The 25,671-nt window shown below is 41.2% G+C and overlaps 2 protein-coding genes across 2 annotated transcripts; one reads left to right on the top strand and one right to left on the bottom strand.

Annotated features, from left to right (window-relative positions):
- Positions 1–4,845: 4,845 nt before the first annotated feature.
- lmbr1l (limb development membrane protein 1-like) lies at positions 4,846–21,609 on the bottom strand. The gene is made up of 17 exons (XM_031283584.2): positions 21,343–21,609; positions 12,842–12,926; positions 9,523–9,556; positions 9,122–9,261; positions 8,435–8,538; positions 8,197–8,320; positions 8,034–8,102; positions 7,878–7,942; positions 7,684–7,756; positions 7,490–7,579; positions 7,283–7,359; positions 7,102–7,179; positions 6,928–7,001; positions 6,610–6,700; positions 6,432–6,498; positions 5,682–5,843; positions 4,846–5,117 (listed from the first exon to the last, which is right to left on the bottom strand). Exons 1-17 carry the CDS (start codon positions 21,403–21,405, stop codon positions 5,032–5,034), a joined length of 1,482 nt encoding a protein of 493 aa, XP_031139444.1. The 5' UTR covers positions 21,406–21,609; the 3' UTR covers positions 4,846–5,031.
- A 1,198-nt stretch (positions 21,610–22,807) lies between these two features.
- dnajc22 (DnaJ (Hsp40) homolog, subfamily C, member 22) lies at positions 22,808–25,543 on the top strand. Its single transcript, XM_031283553.2, has 4 exons — positions 22,808–22,933; positions 23,440–24,046; positions 24,179–24,471; positions 25,123–25,543. Exons 2-4 carry the CDS (start codon positions 23,500–23,502, stop codon positions 25,297–25,299), a joined length of 1,017 nt encoding a protein of 338 aa, XP_031139413.1. The 5' UTR covers positions 22,808–22,933; positions 23,440–23,499; the 3' UTR covers positions 25,300–25,543.
- Positions 25,544–25,671: the final 128 nt, after the last annotated feature.

The raw sequence follows: 25,671 nt of genomic DNA, 5'->3' as shown, positions 1-25,671 counted from the left end.
TTGTGTCTCAGGGGTCTGACATCTGTAATCACATACGGAAGCTTAAATTAATGGCGGATTAAAAGGTCAAAGTGTGTCACCATCCTATCTGCAGCTTCCTGGAACACTTGAGGAGACAATGCATCACGGTCAGTTTCTTCACAGTGTCTTTGTTTCAAAAAATCTTTAGCCCACTCACAACAGAGCTGCTGTGAACTTTCTGGATGTTTATACAATATTCATAGTTTTGTGTCAGTGTGTCTTGGTTTGCTGTGATTGCATGCTAAAGATGCTTCAAGATAAAATCACTACTAAGACACTCTTTCATCCAATGAACAGAGAAATTCTTATCAATGCACCTGTGAATTTCCCATACTCTGCCTGATCTAAAACTAACAACTTAAAATTGCTTTTGCGTAGTGATGAGGCATAGGTCACTGAGCTCCACAGTGACCATGGAAAGGCATCCTTGTGAGGGAAGGTTCCAGAAGACCCCAGGATGTTTTAGGGAGGGGTGGCAAGGCAAAGCTGCATCTTCCTGTCCTTATAATAAACATGGAAGAAGGCTCAAGTCTGGCCCAAGCAACACAGATGAGAGTTATCAGCCTTCATGACAAATGCAGGGAATGACTTAATCAACAACAAAAAAAAAAAAAAAAAAACACTTTCATATCTACAATTACCCACACCGATCTTTCTCTTCAAAGCTGTACAATAGAAGAGATTTCCATCTGACATGAAAGGGAAAGGAAGGAAGCAAACATGTGCGGGTTGGAGATGGAAATAAAGTTATTCTTATTAGCTTTTATTTTGGTGCCCCCATCCTCCTGCCTCCGCCTGCCTCCTTCTCTTAGCATTTCACTCCCCCATTTCAGGATGGGAGTACATTGCCGGGTGAATGGTTGGGTTTCCTGCAAAACCACAGCACAGAAAATGAGATCTTTCCTGCCTGAGTTAGCCTACCCTGCTTTGTTCTTTCCAAATGGACTCTTGGCTTGCACCTGGGCTCGTGGTCAAGCAGATACCTGCAAGCCAATTGTTTTCTTCTTCTGTGGAGTTGTCAGTGGCTGACAGGAGCACTCATTTAGGCAAATAAGGGACATCTACAAATGTAGCAGAGGATAGAAATAGGATTGCAAAGCTCCTTTTTAGGGATCCACTCATTTTAAAATAGAATGTAGGTTTGGAAACAATGCTGGCTTTGACATCTCAAGTGTTTGTCTTGCCACTTAGAGCTGAATAGACACTCTGCAAGATTCACTTCCTCAGATGGAGGCCATTAGAATGGTTGAGGGGGAAAAGGAAAGTCAAGGAACTGACACCTAACCACCTCCCTCCCCTCTCCCAAACACACACACACACACACACACACACACACACACACACACACACACACACATCCTTTCTCTCTGCCCACCACTACACCGCCCATTCCACTGTCTCTCACCATGTTATCAGTGCAGGAAGAGACAGGGTGGTGCATTCTGAGGTGGCTGCACACACCGGTTGATTCTTGGCTTATGTAATGTAACTTTGTGTTGGAAGTTACTTGCCATACTTCACTTTTAAGAACACACCTATCACTGCATGTGTCATGTAATGACTTCAGGCGTATCCCACACACAGTGATGTGAACGGTGTACACCAAGTCCAGGTTTAAGTTGCTTTGCTCAGCCTCGATTTAGCCTTTGAAAAAGAGCAACAGCAAGCTGAGGTTGAGGCAATGCTGCAATGAAGTGGACAATAGACTGAGAAGGGTGGAACTTCCTGGCCCCAGACAAGCAGGTCAAAGGTCAGGTATGATGCTATACCTTGTTTTGTGAATCTGACCCCAAAAAAGATCATTTACATTTAGTTTACATTGTCTACTGTATGCTTAGAGAGTTTTTTATTGAATTAAATATTGTGATACTACAGGTTTCTCCCTTTAAAAAATCCATGTCACGCCATTTACTCAGTTACCCAATGAAACAAAGGCCTGCGGCGACCAACTGTGTGAAGCAAGTGTGCCGTGAGTGTGCACGCAGGACGGTGGGCAGCTATGGCAAACGGACAGTGTGACCCATTATCAGTTGATTAGCGGGCAAGTCTCGCCTTTTCCTGTGAGTGGTTCTGTATTTGCGAGCGCACATACGAGGGAATAACAGCCCCTAATGCACTTTGGCTCAAACTTCAAACGGCTGACTGTCAGGAAACCTAATCTGTGTCTTTTTCCCCCCTTCATTCTTATGTTTTGACAATAAAGATAGCCTATCTCATCACATTACAAGCTGCCCATCTCACGCCTTGTCCCTGATATGCCTGACAGCCAGTCCAATAGAGTGTGTTGCCCAATAGGACTGCTGGGACACTTTGATTGCACTGCTATTGATCATATTTTGCTGCAGGGAGAGGTGCTAAAGTGTTTCCCTGAATAAATCCAAGGTTAAGGGATATGTACGGTGGCTACATGCTCTGTGTGTGTGTGTACATTGTACCTTAATAGAGAAAAATAATCAAATCCAGTTTTCTATAGTTGTTCTCTAATAAGCCAAGAAAACGGTAAACTATTTTCTCAAAGTGTAAAAGCGTGGCGTCTAGACAGACTTTCAGTAGCCACAGCTGTGGCTTTTTTTTTTTTTAAGATTCAAGGAGTATCAGTTGAGGGAGTGGGGGATAGAACCTATACAGTATATACAAATTTCTTCTATACATTATATTCACGTTATATTTATATACAGGGAGGGTTTATATTCACTTAACATCATTCAGCAAGACCTAAATGTGCTTCCAAGTCATCCCCCAAGGAATGTAGTGATTTGAATAATGACTGCATTTCTTGAATTGCTTTTGGCCCTCTGAATGACTGACTCTTGACCTCACCTGTGACAGCATTGGTATGGGTTTGTTCAAACAATCACATAAAAAAAAACAACCTCTCACTCACTCTCTCACACACACACACACACACACACACACACACACACACACACACACACACACACACACACACACACACACACACACACACACACACACACACACACACACACCTTATATTTGGCTTATGTGTCATTTCCTCAGAGGGTAACCAGTCTCCAGATGCGCAAGTAATGTTACGGCGACATTTGAGTTCATTTCCTTTTCGCAAAGGAAACACAGTGCAAAACAAAACCTAAACCAAATAAGCTTAATTAAAACATCCAACAAAACAAAACAAGAAATTCAAACAAAAATCAAGAGAGAGAAATTAATCAGAGACAGGGTTTTCTTGACCTGACTTCAGAAAAATTAGATAAGGAAATGAACAATAGGCAAGGAAAAGGGATGGAAGAAAGGAGGTGGGTGGTGGGGACGTGAAGGAGTGAATGTGAGTGGACGTCGTTCCTCCTCCTGATTTGCAGGGTTTTTATCTGGCAGTTGCATCAGATTGGGGAAAGCGTGGGCTCCGGCTGTGTCGGCATTGCGGCTGGACACCGCTGACAGACAGGTCAAAATATGGCTTTCTTCTGCTGCTGATTAAAGTGCAACAAAAGGGTGGCGGGACGTAGAGGACAGACGCCCTCACCAGTCACACCCACCCACCACAGGCCACATCACATCAGTCACAATGTAGTCATAGTTCATAAAATGTAACAAACACGTAACGGCATCAAAGAATTTACAGTAAGTCACCTTGATGTGCATCCAAAAGGGCACAAAGAAGTTAAAAACATAAGACATTTTTATTACTTTCTGCTCATAAAACTGTTAAAAATTCCATTCCGAAAATCTGAGACATCAGAGCATTTCAAAAGGTAAATAATTTTTTTTAATCTTTGAGAACGCTAAAGAATTTTTTGTCTCAACTATATCACAAATTTTTTTTTTTACCAACTCTAAGAATCAACATAGTATGTACAAAGTATAGGTGTCAAAATGCCCATAAATATTGATAAAATAGGTACATTCTAAACTGTGTTCCCAAAAAACAAAATAAAATTCCCAGGATTAGTGAAATAAGTAAACCTCAGCATCCTCCATACATATAATACCTAATCCACTTATATAATACATGTAATAACTAACCAGAGAGAGACTCACACAACACAGAGGCTGGTGTTGGGTTTGAGAGACACTGTCCCCTGCTGGTCAAACCAACAGCTAATAAACCTGCTGATACAGCAGCAAAGGCAAACAGTGACACAGGGTCACCAACACATTAAAGATGATGAGATACAGCTAATAAACAAAATATAAAAAGTGACACCAGTAATGATTGCATAGATTGATGGTCACATTCGCTTTTTTGAAAATATTCCAAAACTATTCTAAGCTTATGCATTCAGAAGGTGTAGAAATTACTTTTGGTAAAGTTAAATAGTGTGCCTGTACTTATAAAATATTGCACTTCCCCACATAAATTCTTAATAATTCACAGTTTGATTGGTCAAAGGCAGAAGTTTCTCCTAGTGAGTGTCACATGTCATTCAAAAGTCTGGCATTGAACAAAGTATAAAGTTTTCTTTTTAGTGTAGTTTTGTAAAGGAATGAGTTATTTTCAGACTCCGTAAACTCCAACACTGAGATAATTACCTCACTCGCATATTCCCTGTGTAACCTGTAGATCCATAGATAGACAAGGTACTCTGTGTCGTATTTGCTCCCAATAACAACTTCCTCTCACCAACTAACATAACACTGGTGCAGACTGGACCACCAACACATGGAAGTAAGATTCCCAATCTTAAAATAGTGGTACAACCAAAGAGGGGAAAGCGTGGGTAAGCCACAGAGAAAGAGAGAGCACTTGATCAACCTGGAGCAGAAAGAGGAAATTACATCACAGTTACAATATAATATTTCAAAATAACTCTGCTGACTTTCACATGTGTCACGCTATTCACTCGATCCTCTTTTCATGAGGCACGGTGCAGACAGACCCGTCACCTTCTCGAGTCTTTTCCCACGGGGCAACCTGACCCGTGTACCAATGGGCAAAGGGGCTGAATTGCAAATGCCTTTAATCCAAGGTGCACATTTGAAGTGGCTCAGTTTTTAAAGGTTAGGAAAGGCAGTGATGAGGAGGAAAAGTCACTGGATTTTAGACAGTCCACTGGCCAGGAGGAGTCTGAAGGGGACGGTGGAGCGTGACACAGTTAAAGGCAGTCTGTGGAGACCTGCAAAAAAAGAAAAAACAAAAAGGACCATAACATTATGCACAATCACAAGGTGGAACACTAAACTTGCAAAGCTAAGGAAAATAGTGATTTAGGTGAAATGAAAGTCTATTAATCACAGAACAAAAGTGAATTGGGAGGCAATGGAAAAGTGCAGGAGAGCCGCCATGGTGCAGAGATGCTATCTGTACTGTGAGAAAGGGGACTGTGTGTGTGTGTGTGTGTGCGCTTGGCGTGTCAATGCTCAGAGTGCTTGTTTGTGTTGGGTGGAGGGGTAGAGGGTGTGTGTGCTGCGAGGGGTCTAGGGCGGTGTGCCTGAAGGTCCCCAAGTGAACCTGACTCTCCTCTTGTCCCTTTACACTTTCCTGAAAGAATTGTATTCTTTCTATCTGAGGAAGAGAGACCAGCCCATAGGGAAATAAGGGGCCCAAAGTTGTGGAAACTTATGACACGGCTACCCGAGTGCAATGAATTTCCCAACACAATTCCAAAGACTTAAAAATATATGCATACAAAGTACTTTCACTTTGCTTCGTTAAATAAAAAAAATTAAAGTAGACTGACCAAAGGCACGGATAAGCTCTCTCTGTACTGCCCAGGTGACCGTCTTGATCAGGGAGGCAGAGGTGAGACCAGCAAACAGCATGTTGTACAGGAATACAATGTAGAAGTTCCCAAGCCAGTTATACCGACCAAAGTCTCCCAGTAGATCGAAGCGGGTGATCCCTAACACAATGGAACCAAAGCAAAAAAACAATGTTTTACTTGTGAATGAACTGCTCAAGTTAGGCCTCACCTGCAGCTACAGTATTCATGGCTTACATATGCCCTCTTGTGGGCATTACTAAAACTACAAGTAAAATGTTGATTCAGCAACTCTTGTCATTACATACTCTCGATGCTATGTCCCAATTCCATACTACATAATAAATGTATACATTACGTGCCATTTACCACTTCAACGTATATTCCTTAATTTCAAACAGAAAGAACAGACTGTTATTCCACAGATTTAATACTTGTTTTGGAGTTTTCCATGATCTTCTTTGAACTGTCTCAATTTATTTTAATGGTTTGCAGCTGTAAGTAGCTTACTACTTTCATTTGTTTATTGCATTGTGGGACAATAGTGTACAACAACACTCTCAAAGATAAAGCAATTTTTGGTATGCATTCTGCATTTTTAGTTTACTTAATGTTTCACTGTGAACAAACCACATACTCAAAATCTGCTAATATTTAGTATGTAGTATGGAAATGGGACCTGGCTGTAGTCTTTGATAAATAATTGTCCTACTTGGTAAATGCCCTTACCAATTGTGCGTGAAAAGACTGGCAGTGCTGAGCTCAGGATAAGCAATGAAACACAGTTAGCAATTATCTGAAAAAAAACAACAAAAAAACAAATGTAGATGTCAACACAGAACATCACTAGTTCCTGGTTATATCTTACTGTGAGATAGGATCCATGCAAAGGTTAGCTGTCAGATACCTGTGTGAGGTTGGTGTCCTGTGCACGAGGCAGGAGGCCAGTGAAGAGAGGAGAACTATAGAAGCCCACCACTGAGGATACCATCAGATAGCTGAAATTAATTTTAAGGACAACACTGGAAAGAAGACTTATCACAGAGATAGTAAATAATATCCAGAAAGTAAATTATCAATGATTTGTTTTTAATGTATGGATGTAACAGCACAAGTCAACATAACACACTGGTCAAATATCAAAGGGAGTCTGTAAGTGGCTGAGTCAGAGCCAAAATGGACATGACGTGAAGTTAAGTCACAGGTGAATGGGATAAAAGGATACAGGATGAGGACTACTTGAACTGCAGCGCCCAGTGAGCCAAACATGGAGAAGGAGGCCATCCCCAGATGAGGGTCCTAAAACAACAAAAATAACAATCATCAGTGTACACAGATGACTGGCTTTGAGCACACCAAGCATGAAATGTTCACGAGTTCTTTTTGGCTAAATCCTCACCTCCATTCCTCTGGGCATAGCAGTCTCATCTAGGAGCAACTCCAACACATTGAAACAGACCATCAGTACACACATCACCTGAAGAGACATGAACAGTCATTATACTACAATTAAAACAACTATCTGTGTTTATAAATGAGTTAAAACAGCCTGTAGAATATATTAATAAATGAGCGTGTACCGTCAGTGCGAGGAGCACAAGCATGGCCAGTGGATAGCCCAAATTTCGCTGCCATGGGGACGCTTTCCTACGCATTTCTGTGAGGAAAGCAAGAAGAATAAAAGAGAAAAGGAACAACAGTAAATGAGTGTTCAGCAATAAATTACTATACAATGTAATCACTGTGAGAGAAGCCCAGCAGAGAGCAGCCGGTTCAGTCAATCTCACCAAGGGCAATGCGCTTGCTCAGGACTGTTTGGTACTCTTTTTTCATCCCCTCCATGTTCAGCTTGACCCAGCATGATGCTGTACTGCCACCTTCAATCAGACGACAACACATGACAGAGACAAAAAGTCAGTCAGTCAGCTTTCAATTGAATCATCAGAAAATGCCGGGAGTGGGTTCATAGTGACACACTTACAGTTCAGTTTCCTGGAGAGCGAGTCTTCCTCAAATGTGGTGCAGCTCAGAATATCTTCGACGTCTTCCAACAGCTGAGGGAGATAAGAGACATCAATCAATTTGGAAACTACAGTTCACAGCCACAAGACAACTGTTAATGTAAATACTACTCTATGCAAAGTGGGAAGTTTAGTCTCTAGCTCTGTGACTCACCCGCGGTTTGACCAATAGGCTGCCAGTTACACTGAACATTCGAGACAACCCAAAGGGAGTGCACACTGAGGAGGGAAACACACAGATGGTAATACACAAGTGCCACATGCTATTGTATTTTAGCTGCTCAAGAAACTGTAATTGAGATATACGTACACAAAAGCAGCAACACTCCAAACAGCGAGATGCCCGAATACAGGTAGGGAAGGTAATACTCCCATAGGTCTGAAATTCAGAGAAGGAGAGTATGAAAAACTACATTAAAACTGTAAAACCAGTGGTTACCAAGAGATCTTTAGGTATAATGCATGTGACTCACCATAGAGGCTCTTCCTGGCTATGTTGTCGTGGAGGAGGGCTGATGCCACCCACACAATGCCCAGCACAAGCAGAGCCAGCAGCAACAGCAGCACAACTGCTTCATACACTCGTGCCATAACCCCCTACACAAACCAAACAGATAATCTGTGATGTGCTGTCAATTTGTAGTCAAGTTCTTTATTAAATGGTTCTGGAGTCTCAAGGTGCCATTTGTGAGGGAATGCCAAAACTGGTACCTTTCTGGACCCCGCAAATCCCTCAGACTCCGTGAAGAAGTAGGCAAAGGGCATGAGGAAGACCAGGGACAAATTGGAGAAAAGGAAAACTAGGTTCCACAATCCTGACAAGGGAGAAAGAGAGATGTTCCAATGTTAGTTTTCAGTGCAAACATTCATTATGGATAAAACGGCAGTGAAGCATCTCAGCAGTACCACTGTCAACCACTGTGAGGTATAGTCCGACCAAGCAGTGTAGCATGACAAGACTGGCTACCCAGTCACATGTGCTAATTAACAAGAATGTGCAAGAATTGAAAAGGAATTGAAAAATGTGAAAATCTGAGATAATCATCAAAATGTTTCTTACATGAAATGGCACTACAGGCCTGGTTTACTTTTGGGCTTCAAAACTAATTAATTTACATCTTAGTTGATACATTATTAGATTAGGGTTTGAGTGCTCAACTGAGGTAAACCGCAGCAGTTGGGAAACAGTAGGAACATGCACTGCAATGCACTGCACACAGCTAGGTCAAGCCACTCTGTCCATAATAATTATCTGTTTGGACACAGGCCTGTAGTGTATCGATTTGGAGGTTAATACCAGTGATCCAGTTTCAGACAATAATGCCTACAGCTGTTTCACAGGTTTTCATGATTATCAACTGTTTGGTGTTGTCGACTAACAAAAACAATAGGATGTACCGTGGATAAGAGATCCATTGAGCCACTGCATGTAGTAGCTCTGGGGGAAGGTGAGCAGCACCTCATTGGACAGAATGGAGATGGGGAGAAGGAGCACGGCACACACTGCAACAGACAGGGTGAACGTACACAGCCACAGCCTGGGAGAAGGATAAAGACAAGCTATCAGTGAGGTCACTGTGTGTTTGTGTTGAGCCTCAGTCTAACAGCACAGCCCATGTGAAAGGCTAGGGCGGCGAAGGGAATTCATTGCCAGCGTGTAGGGACAAAGGGCGGAGTGACACTGAAGTGCCCACTACACACGGACTAAGGTATCTGCTCAATCATTCACACGGACACTAATCAAAGTGAGTGAGAACAGATCAGTGTAGATCAGTTAATCATTAGAGGTTTTCACTTACGCAATTTTGTTGACGGTGGCATCTTCAATATCATCTGAAAGAGAGTAGAGAAATAAGTCGGATTTACTCCATTACAAAAGGTGATTCAGACCATTGTTTTTACATGTATGTTTTAACAAGGGTAAGCTGCCACAGACATAGGCAACATGTTTGCTGTAACTGAGGAAGGCTTAAACGCAGGTTATTCTGAGTGCAACCAGTGTTTGAATAGTAATAGATATAGAAAGTCTGTGTTGGTAAAGGTTGTCTGGGGCAGTGCACGCACACACACACACACACACACACACACACACACACGATATATAGGGGAAAGGCGTAATAGAAAACAAGCCTCATTGGCCTCAGGGTGGGGGAGTGAGCATGTTAGGAACATTCTGTTCAAGCGAGACCAACACTCTAGTAAAAACGGAATTACATACAAGTAGGAAACTGCAAAGAGCAAAGTATTTAGAGAATAAAAAGAGACATATCTGTAATGTTACTAAATGCCTAAAACACTCTGTAAAACCCCAAAAAGGTTAAGTTCATGCAACATGCTATAGATCTTTAAAACTATACTGTGTGAATTGCTATACATTGCTAAGTAATGTGCACCACAGTACACAATACTGTAATGTATTCTTCTGCAAATGTTAGCACAGCTTTCTAATAATGAGGTAAAGCCTGAGGAGCAAAAACCAGTTCTTGACTCCTTATAGTCAAAAACAACTCTGGAGAGAGGTATTGCACAATTGGGCATTTAGCTACAGGGAACAACTGTTTTGCTTGTTGTTGATGCACAGGCAACATTTACAACAGTGGGTTAACACATAGCAGGTCCTGCCCTCCGAAAAAAAAAAAGCTGGCCATCTCCCAGGTTTCAACCCAGCCCAGCCACAGTGGAGAAGAGAGACCTGGCTAGTTGGACATCCTTCATCTGCTTCTAATAGTGGCAAGTCATTTGATTTATTTTGTGACTGAAAGCCCAGTCACCCCGCAGAACTTTAAACATCTTCTTAGCTAACATACTTATATCAAAGTACATGACGTATGTTGCACTCGTGCAAATGCTTGACAGCTCCAAAGTTATTTGTCAATACTGTGGTGACCAAAAAAATATATATTTTTCTACATTGTTCCAACTGTCAAAAATAAGAGCCAGTAACAGAGTATTGACAGATTAAGCCAGTTTCATTATGTTGTTGGTTGTATAAGCTTGTTGAAAAAAAGATCTCCTTTGAGATTTTTTGTCTCATTAGAGGGGCCTTAAGCTACAACTCAAAAGCACAACTCTGTTTTTCTTGTAGCAACATTCTTCACTGCCCATCCACCACTTCTGATCCACAGGGAGACCCACTGAAGAGGAGGTTACATGTTACAAAACACGCCTTCTGCACCTCTGGATGTGCAGAGCCTTGGGTTGAAATTTGCAATCCTGGCAGTGTGTCAACTTAAGCTATATTTACATGTAGACAAACACAGAAAACAGCTATTATTCAAATTAAAAAACATATCTATGCATACTAAAATTGTTTTTAATTAAATTCCTTAAAAGTATGATGACATTAAAGGTCCCATGGCATGAACATGTCACTTTATGAGGTTTTTTTTAACATTAATATGAATTCCCCTAGCCTGCCTATGGTCCCCCAGTGGCTAGAAATGGCGATAGGTGTAAACCGAGCCCTGGGTATCCTGCTCTGCCTTTGAGAAAATGAAAGCTCAGATGGGCCGATCTGGAATCTTCCTTATATGACGTCATAAGGAGGAAGGTTACCTCCCCTTTCTCTGCTTTGCCTGCCCAGAGAATTTGGCCACCCATGAGAAAGAGAGAGACATCATGGCTTGAAAACAAGCGAAGCATGGCAGTTGGTCAAAGCCACACCCCCACCCTCCACCTTGCCCCCCCTCTCTCTCCTCCTCAATAGCATTTAAGAGAGAAGACACACCAGCCCGATAATCGGCCGTCGGACCATCTGGCGAGGTCCATGACTCGAGTCTGTTCGGTGTGTCCCGTGCCGTCGGCCTTCATTTTGGCCGGCCCGACATGTTCAGTCGGAGACAGGGCAGTCGGGACTCGCCCGGAAAAAGGGAGCGGGTGAGCCGCTCAAAATCTGACGAAAATCTTTTAAACTGACCTTTGTCAATCTGAAATGAAGACAGATTCAGCAACTGCATGGCCTATTTCTCGCTTAAAATGTTTTCAGAAACACGTTTCGGTGAACTATTTTAGTACAATATGAGATCGTATTCTGAACAAGCCGCCATGACAGTCTGGCTGTGAATTTCCGGAGAAAAAAGAACCACGACGCATTCGTCCAATCAGCTGCCGGTTTTAAATTTTCTGGGAAATAATCAGACTGTTAATGGAAACAATACAGAGCAGCGCCGCCTGCTGCTATGGAGACGTATTACGTTTTGCACACACGCAGAGCGTACGCTCAAGTCGGCGTCGCCTCAAAATGTTTTGAGGCATTTTTTTGGACCTCGGGGACCCGGCTGATCAGTCCGACTGGCTTTTCTGCCGACGGTCGGCCGTCTGGTTGGTGTATAACAGCTTTAATTTACAATGTTGCATTAGCTCAAGTAAGGAGACATTTGGCCTGAATGAAATTTTCCCAGTAATTAGCTGTGGGGTCACCTTTGGCCAATATATAAATTTTGAGCTGCGCGTTTACTTGATATTGTTTCACGCTCAAGTCAGCGTCGCCTCAGTGTGTTCTGAGGCATTTTTTGGACCTCGGGGACCCGACTGATCAGTCCGACTGGCTTTTCTGCCGACGGTCGGCCCGTCTGGTTGGTGTGTCAGGGCCTTAGAGCTAAAAACACAGAAATGGCACATCCTAAGTAAAGCTCATTGTGGGACTGGCTCTAGTGGCTGTAATTCTGCACCAAGGCTGAATTTTGGGAAAGAGACTTCAGATACAGTATTAGGGGACCACTTAGGCCTATATAAAATCATCCAAAAAGCAGCATGCCATAGGACCTTTAAAACCATTATGTGTGTAAAAAAAAATGAGTAAGGTTTATGAAATAGGCAATATTTATTTTATTTCTTGACCAAGATTTCATCTAGCTTTAAGATGAATCTTCTAGTTAGGCTAAAATGAAACCCCATTGCCTCATGTATTCATCTACCCCCACACCTGTGCTTGTTTGAAAAGTTTGGCCTCCATACTCTGTGAAAAAAAAATTCCAAAACACCAATGTAATCAGTATACTTGTCAACGCTGTCAACACCATCAATTCCCCTCCCGGCAATTCTCCATAAGCCTTTGAAGGAAATATTTCTCATGGAAGTGACTTTGTCTGGTGCACTTGTCAAAATCCAGGAACTCACCTGTGACAAACTCAGCAGTCTTCTTGAAATGGGTAAGTATGAGGTAGGACACCATGTAAAGGCATGTAAACAGGAGTACACAGATCTGCAGAAGAGACAGAAAGGAACAAAGGAGATAGTGTTATTCCTTGTACTTGTTTACACAACTAATCACATAAAGGAAGTGCAGCCTTGTAAACAAACTGTCATGTTCTATCCAATACTACCGATAAGCAACGCATTTATTTAGGTTGGCACACATCTCTGATTTAGTATATTCTGATAGGTCTTAAAAGTGGGGGTGGATAGATATGCAGCCCAGATACCAAAAAGGCATAGGGAGAGGAAAGTAGATGGCAAGCATACAGTCACAGCTGCAACAGATTTGTTCTTCATAGAATAATCTGTTTTGTGCAAATAAAAGCAGGAAATAAACAAAACAGGAAATGTATTGCTACAAATGCAAACAGCCATTCATTCACCATTCTGCCAAGGTCAAGAGAGACAGATGGAGTCTGAAGATTACCATTTTATTCCAACAAAGAGTGAAATGGGTGACAGTGACAAACTAGGAGGGATTAAGGGGAGTAAAAGAAAGAAGGGTAATACTAGTGACAGATAGACCCCATACTGCTTGTAAAGATCATTGTCTGACATTACACTAAATCTACCAACAAATTTAGGCTAAACCTATATTCACTCAGCAATCTGCTGTCTGGCAAAGCTCTTAACATTTTACCCTCAAGACTGAAGTTAATCGCTTGTATGACCACCAAACCAACATGAGAGGACAGACAACACAGTTGACAGTCGGCAAACACCTAGTGATCACACACACACACACACACACACACATACACACACACACACACACACACACACACACACACACACACACACACACACACACACACACACACACACACACACACACACACACACACACACACACTATTTCTCAACTGTGTGAATCTGTCAGAACAAAGAAAGTGACCTTGTCACAGCAAACAGATTGACAAGCACAGCCAGAACACACCTGTGCACAATGCCCAACTGGTGTTTCAAGAATTAGTATACAATTGAAAACTGAGCGATAGAAGGTGCATTCACTCCTTTCTGCCTAAGAAGTTAACTATGAATGGAAATGTTCCTGGACAAGGCGGAAATTACAACTAACCATATGAGTGTTTAAGTCTGACAGCTTCTGTCCACACAAGTGCCTCTCTAAGTAAAACAATCCCCTTACTTTAACATTTTTACCTAAATAATAAATACTAAATGTCTATAGCCACGCTTGCTGCCCCATGAGGCTGCAGTGCTCATTTCACACCAGAAAACAAAGTTATTTCATGGGCAACTTTACTATTCTATCCATTACCCCTACTGGACAAAATTAAGCCTTGTCAAAATCAAAAATGGTTTACTCTTTATAACTCACTCTGATAGTCTGGCGCAGCTCTACGTTGTCAGCCATGTTAGCAAGTGAATATGCTGGTTGTGAAGGAGAAACATTCACTCAGTGTAAATTACACTTTATAACAATCAACATCTTCTTCAAAAGCAAAATAATCAATTGGCTTATTAGTGTAGCATGCAATCTAGAACATGCTAGAATACTATGTTAGCATTTTTTTTAATCAAAGTACAGCTGAGGATCCATTCAACAGCGGAGATGAAGTGCACCAAGTGTTGGACTGACAGATGAATGAAATGATGTTACCAGATCACAAAACATTTCCTCATGGGAGCTCAGAGGGAGCCTAGTAAGAGTTGCAGGATGCAGAAGTTTGTCCCTGAGGTTAACAACAGCAGCAAACAAAGAGAGAGAGGCTCTCTGGCGAATGAAAGAAATATGACAACATACTTGCACTGGTGTAAAAGCAGTTTCTTAAATGGAAGCAAAAATAAGCATGAGTTCCTTTGAAAAACAAAGCCAATAAATTAAATATTTTAAAGCATCCAGTTTCCATTAAAGTAATATTACAATAGTGTAGACCAATGCATGTATTGTGAACAAAAAAAAGTCCCAAAACAGTTAAAGGGCCACATCAAAACTATTAATGGTGAGACAAGGTGCATTTACATCAGTGTTTCTATTATTCTAAGTTCATAACAAAAGGGTAATTTAATATGAATCACTAGGACATATGGAACAATAACAAATGGGGTTGGGGTACGGGCATACACCCCTCCTCCTGTACAGCTCCAGAAAGTGCAAGATGTTGACCCACTTTAGAATGTAAACATATACACTTGTGTAGAAAACAATCTTATTTTAAACTTACATAACATGTAATCTGTTGATAATACAGTACAGTACAGTGTTTTACTGTGTAAGTGGGAATGATCAAAAGACACATACTAGCTGCATCACACAAACAACAATGGACTGTACATAACAACTAATCAGCTCAGTCTGCAAAATTGTACAATAATGTAGTCCAATTTGCTATGGTTAGGGCCTAATCCAACAAAAGGAAAAGCAGGGAACAAAGGATGGGTTTTGGGTAAAAAAAAAAAAAATAGGTCCACATATGTGGACACACATTGGCTGATTGGCAATGCTGAAAGCTGGCTGCACATAGCTGGCCACTGAGGAGAGAGTTATTCAGCATCCAGAGGGACATCTTGGTGCTGAACACAAAGTCCCAGGGTTCAGAGTTCACTCAGAGCATTTTAAAATTCACAGAGTAACCTAAACATCTCTGTGCTGATTCAAGCAAAAAACAATTAAATGTTTTCAAACATCTTTCCTAACCTTGTAGTTCCTGTATTAATTTAAAGTAACGGGAGGTTGGCAGTGGCACAGCATGCCTTGCAAATTGTATTCTAGACTCCCTCAGAGTGTTATTTTAGGGGCACCCAGCCTCATGTCCAGCTAAACACATTCAGGCAAAGCATGACGGCCTTTTTTTTTTATAGGTAAGAGGATAGATTAGGCAAGACCTATTCCAGAAATAACTTAAAATGTTGCATGGGCAAAGCCATCCTAATCCAAAAGAAGGTAGGCAGCTGCAGTATGTAAGAGTTTACGAGAGTAAGAGTTTTGATCATGCAATATTTGATAGCTTAGAGATAAAACATTTCAGAGAAGCAACAACTGAAATTCCATCTAGATAATTGTGTCCTTGAGAATAGAAAATGAATGACAGTGACATTGACAATGTTCCCACCAACAAAGGCATTATACAGCCTCTCCTTAAATACTAAAACAAAGTAAGAAGCAGATTAGATCCAACGCTCCCATTACAATGACATATCTAAGAACTCCCACAGAAAGTGATCCTAAGAAAAACACATTTGAAGTGAACAACTGCATGCTGTAATCAGTCTTAACCACGTCTTTCATAGATAACATGGTAGTCAAACAACTTATCTCAGGGTGACTTGATATCTTAATGCATGCTGATGCTAGGTGCTCCATGTCTCTACTTATGACCTTTTGTCCTGTTGATCATTGATCCTTCTCGATCCCTCTAAGCTCAGGGTGCGGGTTATGGGTGTTTACTCCTGGCTCTAACGTTTACACCATCTCACGTAGACAATTTATTGAATCTACACCTCTTACACTTATCAGATGCTGTGATCTAAGGGCGCTGACACACCAACCCGATTATCGTCCGTCGGACAGTCTGGTGAGGTCAGTGACTCGAGTCTGTTCGGTGTGTCCCGTGCCGTCGTCCGTCAGAGGAGCTGTCGGCCTTTATTTTGGCCGACCCGACATGCTCAGTCGGAGACAGGGCAGTCGGGACTCACCCGGAAATGGCGAGCGGATGAGCCTCTCAAAATCTGACGAAAATCTTTTAAACTGACCTTTGTCGATCTGAAATGAAGACAGATTCAGCAACTGTATGGCCTATTTCTCGCTTAAAATGTTTTCAGAAACACGTTTCGGTGAACTATTTTAGTACAATACGAGATCGTATTCTGAACAAGCCGCCATGACAGTCTGGCTGTGAATTTCCGGAGAAAAAAGACCCACGTGACGCGTTCGTCCTATCAGCTGCCGGTTTTCATTTTCTGGGAAACAATACAGAGAAGCGCAGCGCCTGCTGCTATGGAGACGTATTACGTTTTGCACACACGCAGAGCGTACGCTCAAGTCGGCGTCACCTCAAAATGTTTTGAGCCATTTTTTTGGACCTCGGGGACCCGACTGATCAGTCCGACTGGCTTTTCTGCCGACGGTCGGCCGTGTGGTTGGTGTATAACAGCTTTAATTTACAATGTTGCATTAGCTCAAGTAAGGAGACATTTGGCCTGAATGAAATTTTCCCAGTAATTAGCTGTGGGGTCACCTTTGGCCAATATATAAATTTTGAGCTGCGCGTTTACTTGATATTGTTTCACCCAAATAAGGCACAGTCAATATTATCTTTTCATAATTTGGAAAGAATTATTGTTGACTTACAGGAATCTGGCATCAACTGGTAGTACTATGAGGCTTCTGACCAACAGCTGTATAAAGTCAACACTTCAAATAAACACTGCCTTTTTTCCTGCCAGTCAAACACAACATTTTACTATTCGTCTGTGCTACAGCATTACACAGAGTACTATGATTATGAAAATGAGCCCGTCTGTATTCTGAGCACAGAGATCACTGCAGGCCTGCACTCTTCTGGCCTTTGCTGTATGTCTTGTGACTCTGCAGTAGGGCTGTTGGAATGAATACCAAAAGTCGAATATAATTTGAATAGTAAAAAAAAAATCAATACTAAAAATTGAAATTACTATTCGAATGTGACTTTTTTTTTTATAAATATGTTGGCTAACGTTATCTAATCTCCCTCTTCTCGCCTTGGTTTACCCGCATGTGTCACTCATGTCACATCTTATGAACAATAACTTAGCAGGAGTGAGAAACACAAGGCATTGTGAGGTCTAAGCTAACATTACGTACCGAGTAATGTTAGTACAACATTACGGAGCAAAGAATATTTAACACTGGAACTGGAAGACATTTTAAATATCCACAATGTCTTTGATCTCCTTTAGTATGTCGTCTTTCACGCTGTTGTACAGTTGTGGAATTGCCGTTTGTGACACGTATGTTCTCCCAGGCAATTCGTACTGGCTGTCAAATGTTTGCAGCATTCGTCGAGTGTTTGTTTGTGCGATAGACTACAGACTCTGTACTACATTTAACAATTATTTATTAAACACTAAATTTAAATAATATATAATTAATCAATTATATCTATATCAGCTTTCAGTCTTCATTTTTGCGAAGGTGCAGCTACTTTCTTCTGCTCCTCTGCTGTCTGCAGGTCGGAGCTTCGTGGGGATGGGCCGACACCCACACACACCCACAAACACCCACACACACCCACAAACACCCACAAACACTGGCGCACACACAAAAAATGGTGCACATACCAGACGCCAGCCACCACGTCACTTCTGTTTACTGATAGCTATCGTTTACCTCAGGCTAATTAATTAGATAGTAAGAGGCGATTTTTGGCAGCCAGCCTTCCAAAAGAAAGCACAATGAAATGAAATAACCAATCATTAACCGTTGACTGACAAGCAGGTAACGGAGTCTCAGTTCACCGTCTGGGAGCCTCTGACACACTTTCCGCACTCCGTATCCACGGACAGCTGTAGGCTTGTACTGGTTAATGTTCTGTGCATTGTCGGACACATGCAGCCACTTTCCTGAAACCGCTTGCGAGACTGACAAGTCCACAGCGGCGTGTATGTCCGAACCTGTCTCCACCTCTCTCTCTCTCTGCCAGGAGTCCCGCCTCCCCCCACACAAAGATCATGCGACTGACAAGAGGGTTCACGCCTCGTTACGCTAAGGAACCGAGAGTGGTCATCCAGTCTCTTTGGGAGAGAGAGAGAGAGAGAGCGAGAGAGAGCGAGAGAGAGAGAGAGAGAGAGAGAGAGAGAGAGAGAGAGAGAGAGAGAGAGAGAAAACAAACAAGCATGCAAATGGAAATTATCGCGGCCAGAAAAATTATCGAGCTCATTTTTTTTATCGTGCGATTAATTGATTTATTGACTATCGCAACAGGCCTAGTCCTGAGGTATAGTAACATTAGCTTAGCTGGGAGGTTAATGGAAAAAGCTAAAGTTTATGTTAGCTGCCCTACAGCTGTCAGAGTTAGCTTCGACTTAATATATTACCTTCCAATAGCTGTATTCTCAGTAACGTGACAATCTGCAAGAAACAGGTTGCTTATAAATCACTAAGTAGTGACAGCACCGTTTGGTTTGGTTATTAATGCAGTTAGCATCGTTTGTTACTTACTTAGTTTATGACAAATAATTTCGGCTGTGCTTTCTAACATGATGTCATTGTGCTAACCGAGCACAGTTAGTCTTTACAACAATGCCACTTCACTACACTTGTTAGATAATGTGGTGGAAAATTATAGTAAACAAAGTTGCGTGCAGGTCCCTTCAAGGCCAGTCTAATGTTAGAAGTCACCCTAGTGGACAGAACGTGTAACAACAACCACATGCTTGTAGTGGCATTGACAATGCATAAGCCTAAGTAGTGTAGTACATATTATTTAATAGGCTGCAATTGAGCATTAAATATTCAAATGGAATATCAAATGGAATTTGAATGGTATTATAGAGGGAGACTGACAGCTCTACTCTGCAGCAGGATCCCCAAAGTAATTATATAGGCCAACTCTGTCTCAGATTATAAGAATTAATTTAATACACACACTATTTTAATATCCAAATGGTTTACAAATGCATTTGATGAAAAGACCAGCCTGATCAGTTTCTGGATGCTCAGACATAAGAGTGTTTGCAGCTTGTCGGTTTAGATCAGTAATCATCAATATCTTCTTTCAAAACATGCTTGGTTTAATGAGATACTTATTATTATACAAATTAACATATTTTAATACACCGATCAGTAATATTTTAATACACAGATACATGTTTATGGGTGTCTAGGAACCTTTCCATGACTGTATAAGATGCTAAATTTTAAGCTCATATATATATAAAAAAAGTATTTTCTACTTTTTGATGTGTACTGCTCAAATTAGTTTAACTTTAAATGAGACACCCCCCTCTCTCCCCCACTTTTCCATTTTGTTTTTCATGTCCTGTATTGAAAAAGCTCAGGTTGAAAAAACACACAGCTTATGCTATGTTGTCACTGCTATGTTATCTACAGTATATGTCTGCCTATCTGGTCTTTTTTATGTTCATCCTTTATCGATTGGATGCTTTGCCATGTGAAACAACTGTATTTACACTGCTGCCACATACTCTTCTATTCACTTCAAAATGAGCTGACCAATGATGAGCTCAGCCTCAAGCCAATTAATAACCAGAGATATAGAGGCAGCTGATCTGCCTGACAAGGAGCACTGAGAAGAGATGGTGAGCTGGACACTTGAATCTAGCCAGTGGCTTAAGAAGGGGGTGTCGACTAATTGTATTAGGTCTTTAGGTTAAAGGGACAATAACCAAACAACGGCATAATAATACATATGGGGCGCTTTATTTGCTGCTTATGTAAAGTTAATTCTACACAATTGAAAATATGACTGCTACTTGACATGGGATTGTTAGAGGATGACAGCTCTGCCTGTGATACCTAATGTGGGCGGACTGATCTAGTCACTACAACTTGAACACAAAAATGGAGAAAGACGGAGAAAAGTGTTGTGGAGCCAAGTCAGTTTGAAAAACACCTTAAATTGGCTCAGACTATTTGGCTTTGGATGTTTTTACAATTGAATGTTGACTCATCCTCTTTTGCAGTACTTGTACAATTTGAGTGTAGTGCTTTTTGTTATCAATGTACTATGGACAAATTGATGAGTCAGTCCACGGATTCTAATATGCAGCAGAAAATATGTTGTTTGACACCGTTCCTTATGCAACACTATCAGCAACATCTCCGATCTCAGGAAATGAACCGTTTATGAAACCAAAAAAATGTTAGGGTTAAAGCTCAGTATCCGTATGCATTGCTGTAACAGAACTGATCTTTCTGGCAAGTCTGAAGTTCAACAGGGTGTTGGTGTTGCACAAAAGAGAAAAAAACCAGCACAGTAAAATGTAAAATACGTCATTAACAGTATAGTCAAACTGAAAACTGTGAAGTAAGTTGATCCAAACCATGGCAAACAGATAATTGAAGATTTGAGAAGAGGTCCCGGTTCGATAGAAACTCAAAGGAAGGAAGAACCCCAGTTGCAGAGTAAGCTCCTTGATGTTCTTGTGCCACAGCACTACCAGCTGCATCAGTGCAATAATTGGTCTGGAGCGCAGCCAACTGCCAGAACACTCAAACATTAAATTACCTAAATGCCAAGTTATGGCTTTTACGTTATATTATTTACATATAACGTTAACTGTTGCTCATAGCTGAAATATGAGACTTTGGCAACTTAAATGGGAGAGTTGAGCAACCGCTCTGCGAAACAAACAGTTAATTAAACGACGTGGCTTTCTTGACCTCATTTAGATGATTGTAGTCAGAGGCGACCCCTCATATGCATATTAACCGACGGTTACATTAGCACAGCGTTACTTACTATGGTCTCCCGGACACGGTTGTGGAAAAGTTGCTCTCTAACCGACACGTCGTCCGTTTCCATTCTCCGAAACCATAACAGTATCCTCAGGCTTAAAAGCGATGGTTAAAAAGTTAAAACACGGGGCATCTTGTAAGTAATGCAGTTGATGTGTGGCTGTCTAGCCCGGCTGCATTTAATCAAATGAGCTAGCCTGCTGCTAGCTACACTCCGATACAGACGAACAAGGAGGGGTCGTCAGGGGGCGGGGCCACACAATGGGAGAAAGCACGGAGAGCTAACAGGTAGCTGTTAATCATCACTATAATTAATACTTAGCCTCATCATCATATGTTATTAATATTCAAAGGTGTGTGCACACAGGATATTCCGATTAAACATTAAAAAGTACTTTGAGATGTGCACATATATTGTCACTGTTTTGTGCTCTTTAGGGCAGGCTATCTATTGGTGAAATGATACACGCCTAGCTAAATGTTGAGCTTTTCTTTCTTACTTTTCATTTTTCTTTACATTTTCTGCTTCAGTACATCTGAGTAGGCAGTAAGCACAGCCCTGTACTTTGCAATTCCAATTCAATTCAGTTCAATTTTATTTATAGAATCAAATCATAGAGTTATCTCAAGACACTTTACAGATAGTATAGGTCTAGACCACACTCTATAATTTACAAAGACCCAACAATTCCAGTAATTCCCCCAAGAGCAAGCATTTAGTGCGACAGTGGCGAGGAAAAATTCTGAGGTACTTATCCTACTTTACTGAAAATATTTTCATATGCCACATTATACTTCTACTCCACTACATTTGAGAGGGAAGTGATGGACTATGTTTTACTCCTCTAGATCTATATGACAGCTATATTTACTAGTTACTTTGTACATAGCATATACAATATGATGCATAGTTTTGCAGTAAATTGAATCACTCAACAGCAGTTAAAATTAGCTCCACAGCCTCCAGATTAAATGCTGTTTACACATCAGTTTTGTTAATGCATCAGTAAGAATAATATAATAAAAAAATATATATATATATATATATATGTGTGTATATACACATGTATGCACATACTGTATATGCACAATTACACTTTCCTCATAACACTTATGTAGGCTACTTTTAAGTGAGTAAGTAGCCTAAGTAAAATTTGAGTTATACTTACATTGCGGTATTGTTACTTTTACTTGCTGTATGCAAAGAACATGAATACTTCTTCCACCCCTTGTTTTAATATAGTTTTCAGGGAATACATTTAGGATTTCTATGATATTTGTTTTCCATTGTTGGGATGGAATTTACAATAAGGCTTTATTTTTGGGTTTATATACCTCTGTGTTTGCAATGGTTTCTTCTTTAAAATGTTTACAGAACAACTTAATGTATTCTTTATAACATTTAAATCAGTGTCCTATCTCTCACAAAGGTCCCTTTTAGACCTTTTCCTCACCTTAACAAGGAACCTAAATGTTGATGAGACAGTGTCATTTCATTGTCATGATCCAAAGTCCAACTGTTGCAACAACTTGCACCAACTACGGAAAGGACCGGAAAGGATTTATCGGGAAAAGGACTTAAAATTATGGGCTCAGTAAGTAACCTAGTTTTCATTAGACAAAGAAAATACATCTTAAATATATTTAAAAAAGTAAATACATTGATCAGTCTGATAAAGCCTTTGGATTAACTGTGGATTGGTTTATAGAGAAATGTTGGGGCCTACCATCTGACCATTCTGACTTTTTGTACATTTTGTTTTTTTTAAACACATGGACAGTTACCGCCTGCTATTTTTTTGTATTATGTAATGGCTTAAAATGACAATGCCCATCATGAGCTATAAATCCCTTTTAATATATTATTTAACCAGGGAAGTGGATCTCCAACATTTAAAATCCCTTTGCCAAGATACGAGCAGCACACAGATCATAGAGAAAACACACCAAATGTATAACACTAAAATAAAAGTGATGGGAGGACATGCGATCAAAATGTGTGATGTGATTAAAAGCATAATGTAAAATAGCTATCAGCAGTTGATATAGCATAAAAAAGACTGACAGATTGAAACTTAACTCTTCTGTTACTTCATTGCAGGCACTTATGAAGGATGACTAATATTCACCTGTACAGGGACTGACCCACTGAGGCCAAAGGATGGTAAAAAGTGTCATGGTAGCATATGCCCTGTGGGCAGCAGGTGGGCCTTTGGGCCTTCACCATTTATATTTAGGAAGAGACAGCCATGCTCTGTTATGGATGCTAACCCTGGGAGGATTTGGGTTTGGCTGGGTCAGAGAGGTCATACGTATTCCTGCATATGTTGGTCAGGCCAATCAAAATGTAGAGAAAGAGAGAAAAACACCTCACACCATGGTTCCACCTGTAAGCCCTGTCAGATTTGCTGGACAGGTGTGTGTTGGAATCTACTTCGGCACAGTGGCTCTGATTGGACTGAACTCCCTCAGTTTCTTCTACTTGATTGTCCTGCCTTTATGTGTGGGTGCAGGGGTACACCTGGTGTCCTGTATTGGCCAGCAGACTTCTGATCTCCAAAAAACCTTGACTACTTGTCTCATAACCTCCCCAATATTTTATGGCAGTGCCTTATCACCTCTTCCTATAAGCCTGGCTGCCAGTGTCACTGCTGCACAGTACCGCAGGGTCAAACCTCCACAGACACCTGGGAGCACACAGAAACTAGGTGAGATGATCTCACAAATATAACAATGCCAACTGATTTACTATTACACCATGGTAACACTACTTGTAACAATACTTATCACTAAATCTTTAATACCCACTAAAATTACATCTATTTCAATCTTTTATCCAGGTCCACGGCTTTACAGGCTCGGTCTAGCCTGGCTGGCCTTCTCTGCTCCCCTGGGTTACTCTATTTTCCATAACACCACAGCCACACTGTACTACCTGTCTGACTGTGTAGCAGCGCTGCTGGATATGTTCTGGTTCCTGCCTTGGCTCAGAAATGTCTTTGAGTACATTCTTTTAATGCCATATCGACTATTGTGTGTTCTCACTGGAGGGGGGTACTATGAAGACGCTTGGAGGAAGGTGCTGGAGATACTGCTCAAAGAGTACACTGAGAGAGAAAAAGAGGCACTACAGGTGAGCATGCTCACAACTCTGGAAAGGCTATATAATAATAATAATAACTTTTATTCATTTAGCGCCTTTCATGAAACCCAAGGACACTTTACAGAATTACAGTGGCTATACTAAGGGAGGTTGTAGGCTGCAGTGAACAAGTGGTGTTTTAAGAGTTTTTTTGTTTTTTTTAAATGTCCAGGGATGTAGCATTTCAAATATCTGCAGGGAGGGTGTTCCAGAGAGATAGGGCTGCAACACTAAAGGCTCTGTCTCCAAAGGTACAGAGTCTGGTGTAGGGAATGGAGAGCAGGTTAGCGTCTGAGGACCGCAGGTTTCGTGGTGGGGTGTATGGATGGAGGAGGTTGGAGAGGTACAGTGGAGCCAGGGCATGGAGGAATTTGTAGGTGAGAAGGAATATTTTATGCATGACTTAATTGGGAGCCAGTGAAGGTGGATGAGGGTTGGGGTGATGTGCTGCCACATCTTGGTGTGGGTGAGGACCCTGGTGGCAGAGTTATATAACAAGCTTAACATATAAGTGGCATGTTAAGATCGTTATACCTCGAGGCCTATACTGTGCATCAGTCTGAACATTTTCAGTGAGTAAAGTAATTTCTCTGGCATTGTCATAATATCCAAACTGTGTATCTGTAAATGATTGTGTTGCAGGTACTGTCATTGGAAGTAGAGGCATCTCTAGAAGACATAACTCGCAGCTATAGGGAGCTGGCCAAGACATGGCATCCAGACCACAACCCCGGGAAGGATGCTGAGGCCACGTTTATTAAGATCCATGAGGCTTATGAGGTCCTTCTACGACGGCACAAACCTCATCGATTTAAATAGTTGCCCCCCATTTCCAACCGACTGGCCTGTTCAGTTGCGAGGGCACAGTGAGACTCTTGATCACATTGTTTTTTTAGTGAGTTTTCTATTGTTCATGGGAAATAAATCAAGAGCATGCACACAGACTCGCACAGCATTTCACAGCTGTCTGATTGGTTACTTTGCAGAGTTGGTCTCAAACGGCAGTTTGCTGCCACCTTGTGGTGCCAAAGATGTAATATCACCATAAACTATTTCATCACAACAATTTTACTTGTGTTTTTAATATGTGCTTGTTTGCTATTAAACGCTAAACTAACACCACCAACATATCCTTTTAATTTCACCGCATGTAGGCCTATAGGTTAAATAACGTTACTAAAATTAATCATG

This window comes from Sander lucioperca, chromosome 12, assembly GCF_008315115.2.
Source record: "Sander lucioperca isolate FBNREF2018 chromosome 12, SLUC_FBN_1.2, whole genome shotgun sequence".
Classification (NCBI taxonomy): Eukaryota; Metazoa; Chordata; class Actinopteri; order Perciformes; family Percidae; genus Sander; species Sander lucioperca.
The sequence above is the reverse complement of the archived record's forward strand: the minus strand, read 5'-3'. Positions and strand labels throughout refer to the sequence as shown.

Bases quoted from the DNA above. Each gene is read 5' to 3' on its own strand.
- lmbr1l (XM_031283584.2), bottom strand. From the start codon at position 21,405: ATGGAAACGGACGACGTGTCGGTTAGAGAGCAACTTTTCCACAACCGT. The intron at 9,557-12,841 runs GTGAGTTCCTGG...ACTCTCTTTCAG, and splicing joins GACTGCTGAGTTTGTCACAG to ATGATATTGAAGATGCCACC. The intron at 7,757-7,877 runs GTGAGTCACAGA...TATCTCCCTCAG, and splicing joins GCCTATTGGTCAAACCGCGG to CTGTTGGAAGACGTCGAAGA.
- dnajc22 (XM_031283553.2), top strand. From the start codon at position 23,500: ATGGTAAAAAGTGTCATGGTAGCATATGCCCTGTGGGCAGCAGGTGGG. The intron at 24,047-24,178 runs GTGAGATGATCT...TCTTTTATCCAG, and splicing joins TGGGAGCACACAGAAACTAG to GTCCACGGCTTTACAGGCTC. The intron at 24,472-25,122 runs GTGAGCATGCTC...ATTGTGTTGCAG, and splicing joins GAGAAAAAGAGGCACTACAG to GTACTGTCATTGGAAGTAGA.